Raw genomic sequence first — 15,599 nt, 5'->3', positions numbered from 1 at the left:
TATAACATATGTAGCTTAACTCATTGTTACAAACTCTTAATGAAGGTTTTTTTTTTTTTTTAAATATATTTATTTATTTATTTATTTTTGGCTGTGTTGGGTCTTCGTTGCTGAGCGTGGGCTTTCTCTAGTTGCGGCGAGCGGGGGCTACTCTTCGTTGAGGTGTGCAGGCTTCTCATTGCGGTGGCTTTTCTTGTTGCAGAGCACGGGCTCTAGGCGCACGGGCTTCAGTAGTTGTGGCACGTGGGCTCAGTAGTTGTGGCTCGCGGGCTCTAGAGCACAGGCTTAGTTGTCGTGGCACACGGGCTTAGTTGCTCCGCGGCACGTGGGATCTTCCCGGACCAGGGCTTGAACCCACGTCCCCTGCATTGGCAGGCGGATTCTTAACCACTGCACCACCAGGGAAGTCCCTTAATGAAGGTTTTTAACTGCTGAACAGTGTTCCAACAGAAGGGTCAACAAATCTTTTTCTGCAAAGGGCTAAATACAAAATGTTTTAGGTTTTGTGGGCGGTAGAGTCTCTGTCACAACAACTGAACCCTGTCATTTTATTGTGAAAGTAGCCGTAGACATCACATAAAGGAAAAGGCTCTGAGGTGTGATTTTAATGTAATTCATTTAATTTACATATATCAAGTAATTTTCTTCCTCTTCTTCTTTTTTTTTTTTTCCCCCAACCATTTAAAATATAAAAATCACTCTTAGCTCACAGGCTATACAAAAATCAGGCAGCAGACTAGGTTTGGCCAGCAGACCCAAGTTTCCCGACCTCCATTCTAACATGTTGTTGCATCAAACTTATTCTCCCATTGTCAGGTGTTTATATGTTGTTTCTTTGCTGCTTATAAATGACACAAAACTTTGGCTGTTTTTATGTATGGGATCATTTTATTAGTGTAAATGCTCAGAAATGGAACTTTTGTTTAAGGATTGGACCGTTTTTAAGGTTCTTAGTACAAATTACTAAATTGTTTTAAAAATGGTTATATCAATACAATACAGTTCTCTTGTATCATATTTACATTCCTACCAGCAATGTCTCTTAAGTATCTTTTGTGAACCTCATCAGCATTCAAAACAAAAATGTACAAAAGAAAACTTTAACTACATAAGTGAAAGTGATCTCACTGCTTTAACCTCACTGGTACTCAGAACTAGAAATTGATCACTTTTCAACATATCCTGTAAATAGCATTTTATCTTTTGTAAGTAGTGTGTATATAACTTATTCCTTTCTTGTCTACTGAGTTTTTTTAAATGTCTTCATTGTTTTAATTTTTTAATTTTTAAAAATTTTATTGGAGTCTAGTTGATTTACAATGTTGTGTTAGTTTCAGATGTACAGCAAAGTGATTCAGTTATACATATACATATATTCATTCTTTTTCAGATTCTTTTCTCATATAGGATATCACAGAATATTGAGTAGAGTTCCTTGTGCTATACCTTGGTCCTTGTTGGTTATCTATCTTATGTATAGTAATGTGCATATGTTCATCCCAAGCTCCTGATTTATCCCTACCCCCCACATTTCCCCTTTGGTAACCATAAGTTTGTTTTTGATATCTGTAAGTCTGTTTCTGTTTTGTAAATAAGTTCATTTGTATCATTTTTGTAAAATTAGATTCTACATATGAGTGTTATATGATATTTATCCTTTTCTGTCTGACTTACTTCACTTAGTATGATAATCTCTAGGTCCATCCATGTTGCTTCAAATGGCATTATTTCATTCTTTTTTATGGCTGCGTAATATTCCATTGTATTTGTGTACTACATCATCTTTATCCATTCCTCTGTCGATGGACATTTAGGTTGCTTCCGTGTCTTGGCTATTGTAAATAGTGCTGCAGTGAACATTGGGGGGATACATTATCTTTTTTAATTATGGTTTTCTCTGGATATATGCCCAGGAGTGGGATTGCTGGGTCATATGGTAGTTCTATTTTTAGTTTAAGGAACCTCCATACTGTTCTCCATAGTGGTTGTACCAATTTACATTCCCACCAACAGTGTATGAGGGCTCCCTTGTCTCCACACCCTCTTCAGCATTTATTGTTTGTAGACTTTGATGATGGCCATTCTGACCGGTGTGAGGTGATACTTCATTGTAGTTTTGATTTGCATTTCTCTGATAATTAGTGATGTTGAGCATCTTTTTATGTGCTTTTGGCCATCTGTATGTCTTCTTTGGAGAAATGTCTGTTTAGATCTTCTGCCCATTTTTTGATTGGGTTGTTTGTTTTTTTTTGACATAGAGCTGCATGAGCTGTTTGTATATTTTGGAGATTAATCCCTTGTCTGTCGCTTTGTTTGCAATATTTTCTCCCATTCTGTGGGTTGTCTTTTCGTTTTGTTTATGGTTTCCTTTGATGTGCAGAAGCTTTTAAGTTTAATTAGGTACCATTTGTTTATTTTTGTTTTTATTTTCACTAAGGATTTGTATGAGTTCACCATAATATCAAAAGTAATTATTTGTGACTTTTTCCAGGTGACTTATTTTTACATAAAGGTTTTTAAAATTCTTGCAGTAAATGGTTGAGACTCTTTTCCATACCATTCTACTAAAGTTTACTATTTTTGCCTTATTTTGTCTGACTTTTTCCACATTTTAGTCTCCTGTACCAGGATGAATACCAAGTTTATATGGCAAGAGCCAAATTGATTATACCCCACCCCCAAACAGCTAGCTAGACATCTTAAAACTACATGTTCTCCTCATTATTAATTTGTGATGACTCCTTTTGACCTTAATTTTTATTTATGGGTCTGTTCTCCAGTCCTGCCTTTGCTCCAGAAATATGCTATGATAATCCTATTATATTTATACTATATTGTGGTTATAAATGTGCTTTAATTCTAGTGGTCTCTGTATCTGATAGGGCCAGTTTCCCCTCTTTATTCCCCTCTTTATATCCCCAGTTTACTTCTCTTTTATTAGCTCCTCTCAAATATTTATTCTTCCAAATAAACTTTAAAATTTTATAACATCTTGCCCCATCTAAAACCAATTGAGATTTCTGCATTAGCTGAATGAATTTGAGAAACTTTCTATCACTCAGCATCCAAAAGCATGGAGTATCTGTTGTTAAGTCTTCTTTTAGAACGCTCAGTAAGTTTTATAGTTTTCTTTTCTCTAAAAAATAACTAATGTGTCTTCAAAGTGGGGAAAGCCTGTTCAGAATTCAAGAGCCTTTTGAATACAGCAAAGCTGCAGTTCCTCAGATGCCACCGATGTAGTGTCTGGAATAATTAAGACCTCCTAGTGACTGACATAAAGTTTCCCTCTATACGTTCTGAAGGAAGGGGAAGAAGTCTGCAAAATAAATGGAATAGAATAGATATTGGAGGCAAATATAGGCCCTACTCAAGGGAATAAACTTCAAGACCTTTGGAAGGATGCTTTCATCTATGTGCTATGTATTATTATGAACTGTCTTATTTTTTTTTTTTTATTTTTATTTTTATTTTTATTTTTGGCTGTGTTGGATCTTCATTGCTGCGCACTGGCTTTCTCTAGTTGCGGTGAGCGGGGGCTACTCTTTGTTACAGTGCACAGGCCTCTCATCGTGGTGGCTTCTCTTATTGTGGAGCACGGGCTCTAGGGTGCGCGGGCTTCAGTAGTTGTGGCACGCGGGCTCAGTAGTTGTGGCTCGCGGGCTCTAGAGCGCAGTCTCAGTAGTTGTGGCGCACGGGCTTAGTTGCTCCGCGGCATGTGGGATCTTCCTGGACCAGGGCTCGAACCCGTGTCCCCTGCGTTGGCAGGCGGATTCGTAACCACTGCGCCACCAGGGAAGGCCCTGAACTGTCTTATTAAAAGTGCAAATTGCCAAGTACAGGCTAAGTTCCTATTACAGGTACACCAGAACAAGTTTCTTTAAATATCCTTAATTCAGACCAACTTTCTTACCCCAAATTAACAGGAAAAAAAAAAAACTTTCATGTGCACATTTGCTAGAAGTTTCAAATCACAAAAGTAAAGGATTGTCAACACACAGTCCTGAAGACCATACAGTATACTTCTCTTAAAATTTGTTAATGCATTCAGCCCAAAGAACAGGCAAAGCTAAATTTCTTCACTCTTGTAAGACATAGATCATCACGTTTGTGGAGAGGCGGAAAGAGATGTATTAATTGAAATCCAAATTTCTGCTTATACGTATTGTGAAGTAAAAGCTAGCCAATGTCTTACTACTGAAATATGAGTAATTACCATCTACTGAGAGTTTTTTCCCTGTTTATGCCATATTGTCTTAAAGTACTTTACCTAGAACAACATGGCTTAGGTTGCTTTTGCTCCAAACCTAGAGACAAATGCTCCTTATTCCTTATCCTTAGTTACCTAGACTCTTTTCACCTCCAAGGGGGTTAAAAACTCAAGGACCCAATTTTGAGTGTACACCTGGGGAAAGGGACCAAAGAGGCCTCCTTTTAGCCTTGACTCTAGAACTTCAGCTGAGGATGGTCGTGTAGAGCATCCAGTGGAGTCCTAGAGGCTCCCATGGTCTAGTCCAACATGGCAAGACTCTGCAGAGCTGTTTTAAAATCAAGGTCCCAACAAGGGTAAGTAACTTTTGCCTAGAAAGTGTTAGAGTATTGAAATTACAAACACACTTTGAATTTCACTGTATTAAATAGTGGATCCCAGCTCTCCCCTAGGTAGAAGCTGTAGAACACCAATGCACATAGAACAAATGGGTGGCAATTTGAAACTTTTGTATCACATGCCGTTTGCAGGGTCTTTGAAAATAATTTATCCTTGTAAAATTGTCTTGTTCCCTTGAGGTGCCAAAGCTGCAGCCACCATGTCTAAGGCTACATCTGAATGAATGGTTAAGTGAGCTGAGGCTCTACTATCCTACTTTGTCATGGTCCCAGACAGCAAACAGCTAAGGAAACTGGGTCAAGCTTAACACTGCTTTTCCAGGTCTGTGGTGCTCTTCTATGGCTAATGTGACATTTAGGACCAATGCTTTTTCTCAAACCATGGTAAAATGAATAGTATAGCTAGGATCTGCTGCAACAATATACAATGAACAGCAAATACGTCAACTTTCACTTCTAAGATGAGACGTAATAGAGTTAAGATATGTTGGGCACTCATGTGCCAGGCACTATAAGTAAGGGCTTTTTTTTTTTTTTAATTAATTAATTTATTTATTTTTGGCTGTGTTGGGTCTTCGTTTCTGTGCGAGGGATTTCTCTAGTTGGGGCGAGCGGGGGCCACTCTTCATCGCGGTGCGCAGGCCTCTCACTATCGCGGCCTCTGTTGTTGTGGAGAACAGGCTCCAGACGCTCAGGCTCAGTAGTTGTGGCTCACGGGCCCAGTTGCTCCACGGCATGTGGGATCTTCCCAGCCCAGAGCTCGAACCCATGTCCCCTGCATTGGCAGGCAGATTCTCAACCACTGCGCCACCAGGGAAGCCCTAAGTAAGGGCTTTTATGTGGGTTCTGGTTAACTCTGTGAGGCTGTACTTAATATCTCAGTCTCCTCACCTGTAAAATGAGGACAATGGAGAGATCAAGTAACCTTAACAATGTCAAACAGCTATACGTGCTGCACATGCCTGGCCTCAGAGCCCACCATCTTCTCGTACTCACCCTGTCCCCCGGCTCTTTAGATATCTGTGAAAACACCTGTGTGGTCTTTTGGGCACCTTCCTCCTAATCCTCCTTGTCAGCTAAGGAATGATAAATACTCTCTTAGTGGTGAGAGGCAGCAGGTGTGTCGGCTAAGAGGCTGAGCTCTGGAAGCCAATTGTCTAGTTTGAATCCAAGCTTTACCATTTATTGGCTGTGTTGACCTTGGGTGAGTTTGTTCTCCACCTTGATTTCCACATATGTAAGAGACGGGTGCCCATAGAAACTACCTGCTAAGTGTTATGAGGAGGCAGAAGAACAAGGCCTGGCGTACAGTAAACATGGTGTAAACGTTAGCTGTTATTACCTCCCACTCTTCTTCTTTTTTCCCTAGCATTCAAAAAGATGAAATTTTGCTCTCATGCCTTGCCCAGATGATAGGTTTATGAAGTTTAAAGAGGATTTAGAAAAATACTTCACGCACTTATTTCCTTCCAGCATAAAGGACGAAGAAGCTGGGTCTTTGTTACCAAGGGTCACTCTCAATCAGTTAGATGTCAGTGGTTCTTGGAAATGAGTACATCAGAGGGCAGCATACAAATGGCAAGACTTAATAGTGAGTGGGCCAGAGACAGAACAGGTTATCCCCGGCAATCATTACTGGGAATCCACCACTAATAGTGACTTAGTATATACTGTAAAATGTATACCTTGAGTGATTAAATGCTGGGTTTTTTTGCAATTTGTAAGATTTTCACTGTCGTGCACACGCGTATGCTGTCACTTGGAAAAATAAGATGTGTAGTTGTGACTTGGTATAAGAATAGTATTGTAAAATCCAAGTAGTATTGGAAAGTGATATTTGGGCTGGCTAAGGGGTAGGGATGAGCTTACAAACCTTATCGACAGGTGATAGATATTTAAGAAACTTTGGGTGCCTGCCAGGTACATATTACTGTTTTAGGTGCTGAGGATGCCAAAGCAAGTATAACATACCCCTCATCTGGCAAAAATCCTGCCCTGGTGGAGGAGACAAATTACGTGATACTGGTTCTCACAGAACCAAATGATAAGCCATGTGTACATGGGCCAGCCATCCCAGCATCCCTAATCCTGAAGTACATTCTTCTAGGACAATAAAAATGGCTTAGATCTTGTTAAATGTTATGGTTTGCAAAGGACTTTTTGCAAAAACTTGCTCATGTAACCCTTATAGTAACCCTGTGAGAAGGCTGTTGTCCTTATTTATAGGTAAGGAAATGGAAACTCAGAAGTTAAACAATCTGCCTGTGATTTCAAACCTAGTTAGTTGTAGACCTTGCATTTGAGCCCATATGGTTTGATCTCAAGCCAGTCCTTTCTCCAATCACCAGCCACAGAATTTCTACCTCATTTGCCACAGTTAGGAATGGTGTTTATCCCCCAAAGTGGTGGTCATCATTACTTGAAGGAAAGGACTGGTAGGTTTTGCTTAAAAGACAAGGGTCATATATATAATCGGAGTCTGGTGCTACAAATTGGGATGTTTGATTATAGATTGATTATTAATAGGACTATGGGGACAATTTAGGTTTCCTCAAAATTTTTATGCCAATACTGTAGTGAGGAAATATTTCACTAAATTGACCAAATCCCCTCATTGGGATTTACAATTTCTGGCAATGTTTATTTGATGACTTTTGGTGTAAAGGAAGGAACACTGGATACATGAGGTCTTCCCTCACAGCTGATACTCATGATTCAGGGGAACTTCAACTACTTGGGCGTCGTTTTCCCACACAGGAAATAAAAAAATTGTACTAGATAATTTCCCTAAAGCCCTTTTGTGTCTAAAGTTGTTTTTCTATGATATAAAATAATGATCACTCTCAACGTCCATTCCGTCTTGGGTGATGGGTGTTTTCTACTCTCTAGGGGATGCCAGAACGCTATACTCTTTTGGGCTTGAATGTAATGCTCTTAGGTGTGATTTTCTTTTAAGTGTTACGAAAAAATCCCGGAGTACATGGTTACCCAAAATGCTGGACCTAGATACTCTGTTACTCAATTAAATATAAAAAGAACCTTAGTTTAGGGGAGGGGGGCATTGGGTGAATGTGTGTGTGTTTCTATACCTATTATACTTCACTGTCTCCCAATTAAAGTTGTTCTGTTCAAATGTATCCAGAAGCTGAAGAAGTCCATCAAACCAGAGGCAGAGAGTCTTTTTATAGTAGTGTTTTACTTAACTGCTTCCCCAACTCACTTTTTGGTTTCTACAAAACCAATCTCTTTAGAAACTAAAATTTTAGTGCTATAATTAAAATTTGCTGAGACTTAAGGGATTTTTCCTACCTCAGAGGTACAGAGTTTCTGTTAACCATGTCAATAATTCACCTTCCTCCCCACCCCACATCTTTGAGGGTGGAGACTCAGAGAGTAAATTCTTTGGCAATGAATAAGTAACTTTTTGCCCTTACCTATCCCACCCCCCGGTTTTAGGCTTATAAGTACTTCATTTTTGATTCTTAAATTTTTTTTAATTTATTGAGGTGAAATTCAAATAGCACAAATTTAACCATTTTAAAATGAACAATTGAGGGGCATTTAGTTCATTCAGAATGTTGTGCAACCACCGCCTCTAGTGCCAAAATGTTTCCATTACTCCAAAATAAAGTCCCATATCATTAGGCAGTTTTTCCCCATTTCTCCCTCACCCTAGCCCCTGGCAATCACCAGTCTTCATTCTGTCTCTGTGAATTTACCTATTCTGGAGACTTCATATAAATGGAATCATACAATATGTGACCTTTCATGTCTGGCTTCTTTCACTTAGCATGTTTTTGAGGTTCATCCAATTGCAGTATGTATCAGTGCTTGATTCCTTTTTATGGCAGTATAATATTACATTGTATGTATCTACCACAATTTGTTTATACATTCATCTGTTGGTAGACACTGAGTTGTTTCCACTTTGGGGCTATTATGAATAGTGCAGCAATGAATATGCGTCTACATGCCTATTATTTGTTTGAGTACTTGTTTTCAGTCTGGGGGGGTATATACCCAGATACCCAGGAGTGAACTTGCTGGGTCACATGGTAATTCTTATTTTAACATTTTTGAGGAATTGCCAAACTGTTTTCCATAGTAGCTGAACCATTTTAAGTTCCCACCAGCAATGTATGAGGGTTCCAATTTCTCAGTCTCTTTGCCAACACTTGCTATTTTCCATTTCTTAAATTATTATAGCTCATCCTGGATTCTGAATCCTGATTTCTACCTGCTTCTCAAATCTGGTGATCCTCATTTTGGTAATTCCCTCTCACTAGTCCCATCCTTAAACCAGATAACCACTTCTCACAGGTTATTCCTGCTCTCTTACTGAGCCTTCCTCCTTGTTAAGTTTATAGTTCTCAAGAACGAGTCTTTACCAACTTAAACTACTTCCATTTTTCTTCATGCTAACAGTTTTTATATTTTCATTAATCTCCTTGCCTCCTGCCCAATAATATCAGATAATAGTTTCCTGATTAGCTGACAGTTCCACATAAACATAAATACCACTGGTCCTTAACCCTTAGCATAAGGTGCCTGCATAGCTTTGAAAGGGGAAAGTTAGTAGTGGTGCTTGGTGGTGAGAGATATGAGTAGGGCTGACTGATAATCTCTTTCAAGGGTGGGGACTGTCTAATTCACGTTTTTATCCATTTTTAACTCCTAGAGCAGTTATAATTAAAGAGCTCTTGAAACTTAACTTTAAGGGTAACAATGGTACAATTTTCCCCTCTAATAATCCCTTCCCATATACTGAAATTTAAAACTTTAGAATAGTTTGTCTCAGTCAGTATTAGGGAATCAGCATGTTGACTAGACATGAGTAGATCAAAGTAAGTTCCTTTTGCTGGTAGCTAAGTGCCCACAGGTGCTGATGAAGGTCATGTTCTGTGGTCACTGTTCATGACACACTGAGAGATAACATTCCATATTTCATACTATGCCCCAGGAGGCTAAAAACATACTGATACTGGAGAACTCTGCTCTAGGGTATGTGTTTGTGGGAATGTAGCTGTGGTCACCAAATTCTTTTGTCTTTACCAGGAATAAATGTCACTTCTCAGGTACACCTAAAGAGATGTTATATTGTATTAAAAGTAACTGGAGATGACAATGAAGTTTTAGTCTTAAGAAAATTTTAGTATTGTTTTTAAAGATTATGTAAACTTGGATTTCTTCATAGGTGCCAAAGAACGTTCTGAGATCTATGAAGCATTTGAAAACATCTATCCTATTCTAAAGGGTTTTAAAAAAACCTGAGTATATCATTCAGCATCTCACAGTATGTTGGTTTGAATATGTGCATAAGCCCAGCACAGAAACAGCTGGATTATAGATATTCTATGCACATTTTGACTTTAGTTATTAAAGTGTGATTCTGTATGAGTAACCATGCCTAAGAAATGAAGAAACTTTTTTTCAAAATGACTCATGTATGTTATTTTTAAAATGGAAAAAGTAAACTTACTTCAGAATTTGAAGGATTTAGGGCCTTGCTAGAATGATACTGTAACATCATTAAAATTTAATGCTTTGCTCTTGTTAAAGATGTAGTACATTAACATGTGTTCTCTAAAAATATATAGCAATATATAGAAATTTCAAATAACTGCATAAAACAGGATAGAAAATTGTCTATTTTTTGCCTTTTTAAATATTGAGTAGATGATCCTGGCCATTAGGTACAGGCCTGTGAAGGATCCTGTCAGAATACAAATGAAACATGTAAGTCTGAAAACTTAAGAAAAATTAAATAATTAAACATCCTTTTGTTTGAAATGGTCAGAGAAAATTATTTCTCTCCCTTAAAAATAAATCTTAAACTTTCAGGAACCATTCAGGTTTAGTATAAGGTCTATTTTGAAAACAGTTTAGGGATTTTGCGCTTTTTGGGGGTACTTTTATAATCCTATGTAATTGTATTAAAATAGACCAGATAAGAGTAAGAGGCTGGAGCAAAGAGCTCAGCTTCAAGACCTAATTAGGTTGTGGAATCAGCCGCATTTGATGGAGAGGTGGAGATTAACAGGGAGGGATGGGCTAACAGGAGTCGTGGCCCTTGTTCTCAAGTGGGCAGTGATTGTCTTTCACTAAGATGAGGAGACATTTGTGGGGAGGGAGAGTTCAGGGTTTTTTTGTTTTATTTTTGTTTTGGCGGCACCGTGCAGGCTTGTGGGATTTTAGTTCCCCGACTAGGGATCGAACTGTGGCCCTCAGCAGTGAGAGCTTGGAGTCCTAACCACTGGACTGCCAGGGAATTCCTGAGAGTTCAGTTTTAATTTCAGTTTCCCAATTGCTGAGTTTGTTGGTGGTCACTGTACATTACTTTAAGCCTAGTGTAGGCAGTTATGAATTTGGGGGTATGGAACTTGGGAGAGAAGCCCTAGCTGGAGAGAGAATTTAGGGCAGTCATTAATTTACAGCCTGCCAAAATAATCCTTGAGAATCAGTGGTCTTGATCATTTGACCTATGAGCCTCATTTTTTTTCTTCTGTAGTTTACAGGCATATTCAAACACTAGTTACTCTGATATAATCCTCCAACCTACCCTATTTATCCCCACAGAAAGAAATTTGGAGTCATCTAACCATGTTAAATTCTACCTAGTTCAAATTCTTTAAGATATGGCCCAGAGAAGCGGCCGAATGCTGGACATTAAAATTTATTTTTCAAAAAGATACAACTTTGATTTACACGTTCAGTACAGTTGTTTCCACTGGTTAGCTATTATTGGTAAAGTACTTATCAGATTACTATTAAACGGATTTACTTATTAATCCTTAGGTGGGTACTGAGATTCTCTCCATTTAACAGTTAAGAACACAGGCAGAGAGAGGTGAGGAATTTGCACCGAATTACACAGCTATTAAGAAGGCGGGTGGGCCAAAATTCAACCTCGTTCCAAGACCCAGTTCCCTCACCCAACTCTGCGGTAGTTTTAGCCAAATTTAAAAGCATCCAGAGCGAATGACAGAAATTCCCTCATTGTGTTCCCAGTCTGTTTCCCCAGAATCCTTAGGGCATCGTATTACTATTTCTTGCACAAGCTGGAGGCGTTAACGTGTAGCCTGGGCGTGATTGAGCCTCAGATGACATTCTGTTGGGCTGACTTGCTCCTCTAAACATAATTCCTACTTCGGAAACGGCCGCCCCCGAGCAGTCAGAAAAACCCATTGCCCCTTCGGCCCTCGGCGGCCGAGGGGTGGGCGAGGCCGGGTGAGGCCGGGCGAGGGTCTCGCGGGACTCCCGCCGCGCTTCCGGCCCCTCCCCAGGCCCCTCCCAGGCCCCTCCTCCTCGCCCAGGATGCACCTGGTTGAAAACAAAATCCCACGTGACTGGCTCTGCTCTCAGGCCATCATGGCGTCTCCCAGTGGGAAGGGATCCCGGGCGCCGGAGGCTCCTGGCTGCGGGCCCCAGCCCGTCGCGGGGGACCTGGTAGACTCCGTGGACGACGCGGAGGGGCTGTACGTGGCAGTCGAGCGGTGCCCACTGTGCAACACCACCCGCCGGCGGCTGACCTGCGCCAAGTGCGTCCAGAGCGGCGATTTCGTCTACTTCGACGGCCGCGACCGTGAAAGGTAAGGCAGCCGCCACGGCCCTATGGTTTCTAACCCGGGTGTCTCCACCGGCTCGGAGGCTGGAGCCTGGGGCCTGAGTTTGGGCCCCGGAGCCCAGCGAGAGGAGGGGGAGGTAGGGAGGGTAACTGCTTTGCGCCGGCGCTTTGCTCCCAGGGGAAAGAGTCGGGGATGGAGGCCAGAAGAGAGAAGGTCGCCGTTTCCCCCTAACCCACTCGAGAGGAGTCTGACCTCACGGTGCTCTTGGGTACTAGGGAAAAGGGATAGATGGTGGCTGTGGAGAGGTCTTCTATTACTGCCATAGAGTTGGATTCTCGGTACTTTGTTCCACTCCCATTCAAATGCTGGGTTTAACCTTTGTTTTCGAAAGCACGTTCATTCTCTAGAAGAGAATAAAACAACTGGTTAAGAGGGATTCGGGCCCTGGTAGCCTGTGTCTCAGATGGATATTGTCAGACATGCTTACTCTAATGTGTGAACTAGGCTAGCTAGTTCCTCCCTTTTCCAAAGATTGTTTTAGATGCTAAGGAGTTTGGGTATGTGTTTTGGCTTTGTTTTAAAATCCAGACTGGAACCTGCAAGCCCTTAGTTAAGAGAATTCAAGAAGGCGTTTTGGCCTTGTTTTGAAATTTAAACAGAGACCTACAAGTCCTTGGTTAAGATGATTGAAAAATTAGTGTGATTAGCTGCAAGGTCTCTCAGGCTCAACTTCTGTTTCAATAACTTAGTGTCAATGATAGTAAGCCAGCTAATTTTTTCAGTGCAAAAGTTCAGGTATTAATTCATTTACAAGAACCCGATAAGTTATTTTCTGTAACTTACTGCTAAGGAAACTGCACAGTACCTTGCCCTGGGTCACACAGATAATAAGTGTGGGGACCAGAATTAAATTCCAGGCAGCCTGAACCCATATGCCATGCACTTAACCACTGGATTATATAACGGCTGTATTTGGAAGTGTTTTTTGAGTTGCTGACAGTCCTCGCATCACGAATGGAGTTCATTTCTTTTTCTTTTGAGGAGATTTGTATGATTCAGTCTTTTAGTTCATCACTGTGTCTCATTGATGTACTTGATGACTTTAGAAACTGCTGATGTAATAAATAATAGCTTTAAAAATTAACACAGTTTTATTATAAGAATACTAGGTATGAGGTGGAAATGTCTAACTGATGGAGTTTATCATGGGTTCAGTTCTGGACCCTTTTCTCTATATACTTTTTCTTAGATTCATTCCCATAATTTAAATATCGTCTATATGCTGAAGACTGCCAGACTTGTATCTCCAACCCAGGCCTTTGTGAAATCAAGAAAACAGCTGCATACTCTGTCTGTATTTAAATTTGTAATGAGAATCTCCATCTTAATATGGCATACTGAATTCATGATTATCCATCATAAATCTGCTCCTCTCATGCTCATTCCAGCCCAGTAAATGGTAACCTCATTCTCTGGCACAGGCCAAAAAAACCTTCCAGTGTTCCTTGACCCCTCTCTTAATGCCACCATATATAATCCCATCAACAAATCCCATCCACCCTTCAAAACCGATCCTAAATCCAACCCTTTCACTGCCTCCTGGTTTGGTCCACCAGAGGATTATTGCCTCTTGAGTTCCTGCTTCCACCCTTTCTCCTTTATAGTGTGATTCCCATATTGCAGCCAGAGTAACACCACTCCTCCATTCACATCTTTCAGGGGTTTCCTGTTTTACCCAAAGTAAAAAAAGCCAAAGTCCTTATCCAAAGTTCTGTATTGTCTGTTCCTCCATTGATCTCCTATTGCTTTTCCCTTACCCACTCTGCAGTAACATCTTGGCCTCCTTGCCAGTCCTCAAACATACCAAGAAGACTCCTGCTTCAGGACCACTGCAGTCTTATTCAGACTGCCAGGACTCTTTTCTTCTAGAAGTCTTCAGGGCTCCTTCCTTTGATTCCTTTAAGCCTCTGCTCATACATTAGAGGAACTCTTTCTTTGGACTATTCAACTAAAATAGTAACCTCCTTTCCCACTTAACCTGCTTTATTGTTTTCCATAGCACTTATCACCGTCTGTGGTTTACATATTAATTTGTCTAACTGCCCCCTGCTCCAGTGATGTAAGCTCTGTGAGAACAAAACAGTTTTGTACTCTGCTGTATCCTCACATAGTAGAAGCTTAATAAAGATTTGTTGAATGATTAGGTCAATCTACCCTTCCTTCCCAAACTTAATATGATTCTGAATCACTTCATTGTTATAAATCACGACCCATTTGTCACTAAAGCCAGAAACCCGGGAGTTATCCTAGCTTTTTCCTTTTATCTTACTCCGTGTATCCAAAATATTGACAAGTCTAATTTGATCTGCTCCAGAGTAGATCTTGAATCGGTCTACTTCTAGTCCAGACCGCTATCATTTCTCTCCTGGCTACTTATTAGTTTCCTTTCTTTTACACGTACAGCTCCTCCCTAGCCTCCCTCTGGCCTTCACACAGCAGCCACAGTAGAAATGTAAATCAGATACTGTCACTGTTCTGCTTAAACCTTTTCAGTGGCTTTCCACTTTATTTAAAATAAAATTCAAGCTCCTTACTATGGCATGTTAAGCCCCATGTGATTTGGCTACTGCCTACCTTCTAACTTTGGCTGTAAGGTTGAGTTTAAAATGTGGTCTTTGGATTCAAGCTGTATTGAATTGAATACAAGCTCCACCACTTGCTATGTGATTTTGAAGTTTCTTAATCTCTCCTGTGCTTATTTCATTTTGAAAATGGAGTATCTAACTTCATAGGTTTCTGGTAGTGGTTACATAAGAGCATGCACTGAAGTACTTAGCATGATGTCTAGCATGTATTAAGTACTCAAAAAATAAACGCTTGCCATGTATCCTCATGTTCACAGCTCAGTAGTTGGGCCTTCTCTCATATCCTCAAACACATGAAACTTTTCCACCCGTGGGTCTTTTTCCTTGCTTGCTGTTCCCTCTGCCTGGAACATTGTTCCTCCTGATTGTCACCTTTCCTTTCATGTCTGAACTTAAATGTCTCTTCCTCAGTGAGACGTCCCTGACCTTCACTAAGATAGGTCCCCACTTCCATCTCTCCCCCCATTTCTGTCACAATACTCAGTTCTTTCATGGTATTGAGCATGGTAAGTGGTGTTACTTTTTTGAGGAAAGTAACTGCATCCGGAATGTAGTTCCACGCAGGCATGAATTCTGGTTTTGTTCAGTCAGATCTCCAGTGCTTAGTGCAGCAGCAGTGGGCAGCACACAATAAGCAGATTGTTGAAGGAATGGTAAAGGCAAGACAACTTTAGAAACTGAAATACAAATTATTTTCAGAAGAGGGATGTGTTACAGTGGATTTCTTTTTATGACCAAGCAGAAAAGTGAAAAATAAATACCAGAACCATTCAAAATTTAGAAA

The 15,599-nt window shown here is 40.3% G+C and overlaps 2 protein-coding genes across 3 annotated transcripts in view; both read left to right on the top strand.

Annotated features, from left to right (window-relative positions):
- TBPL2 (TATA-box binding protein like 2) overlaps nt 1-9,876 on the top strand; it is a 55,488-nt gene extending 45,612 nt beyond the window's left edge. The window contains exon 9 of the mRNA XM_036842048.1: nt 9,800-9,876. Coding sequence (XP_036697943.1) covers nt 9,800-9,876 — 77 coding nt within the window. The remainder of the gene's footprint in view (nt 1-9,799) is intronic.
- Nucleotides 9,877-11,955: 2,079 nt separating this feature from the next.
- The window catches only part of ATG14 (autophagy related 14), a 43,682-nt gene continuing 40,038 nt past the window's right edge, over nt 11,956-15,599 (top strand). The window contains exon 1 of one of the 2 annotated variants that reach the window (XM_036841893.1): nt 11,956-12,194. In XM_036841893.1, the coding sequence (XP_036697788.1) occupies nt 11,974-12,194 (221 nt within the window). In that variant the 5' untranslated portion in view covers nt 11,956-11,973. The remainder of the gene's footprint in view (nt 12,195-15,599) is intronic. The other variant, XR_005018617.1, reaches the window with a different exon arrangement.

Source organism: Balaenoptera musculus, chromosome 2 (assembly GCF_009873245.2).
Source record: "Balaenoptera musculus isolate JJ_BM4_2016_0621 chromosome 2, mBalMus1.pri.v3, whole genome shotgun sequence".
NCBI lineage: Eukaryota > Metazoa > Chordata > Mammalia > Artiodactyla > Balaenopteridae > Balaenoptera > Balaenoptera musculus.
Note: the sequence above shows the minus strand (reverse complement) of the source record. Positions and strands in the feature narration are given on the sequence as shown.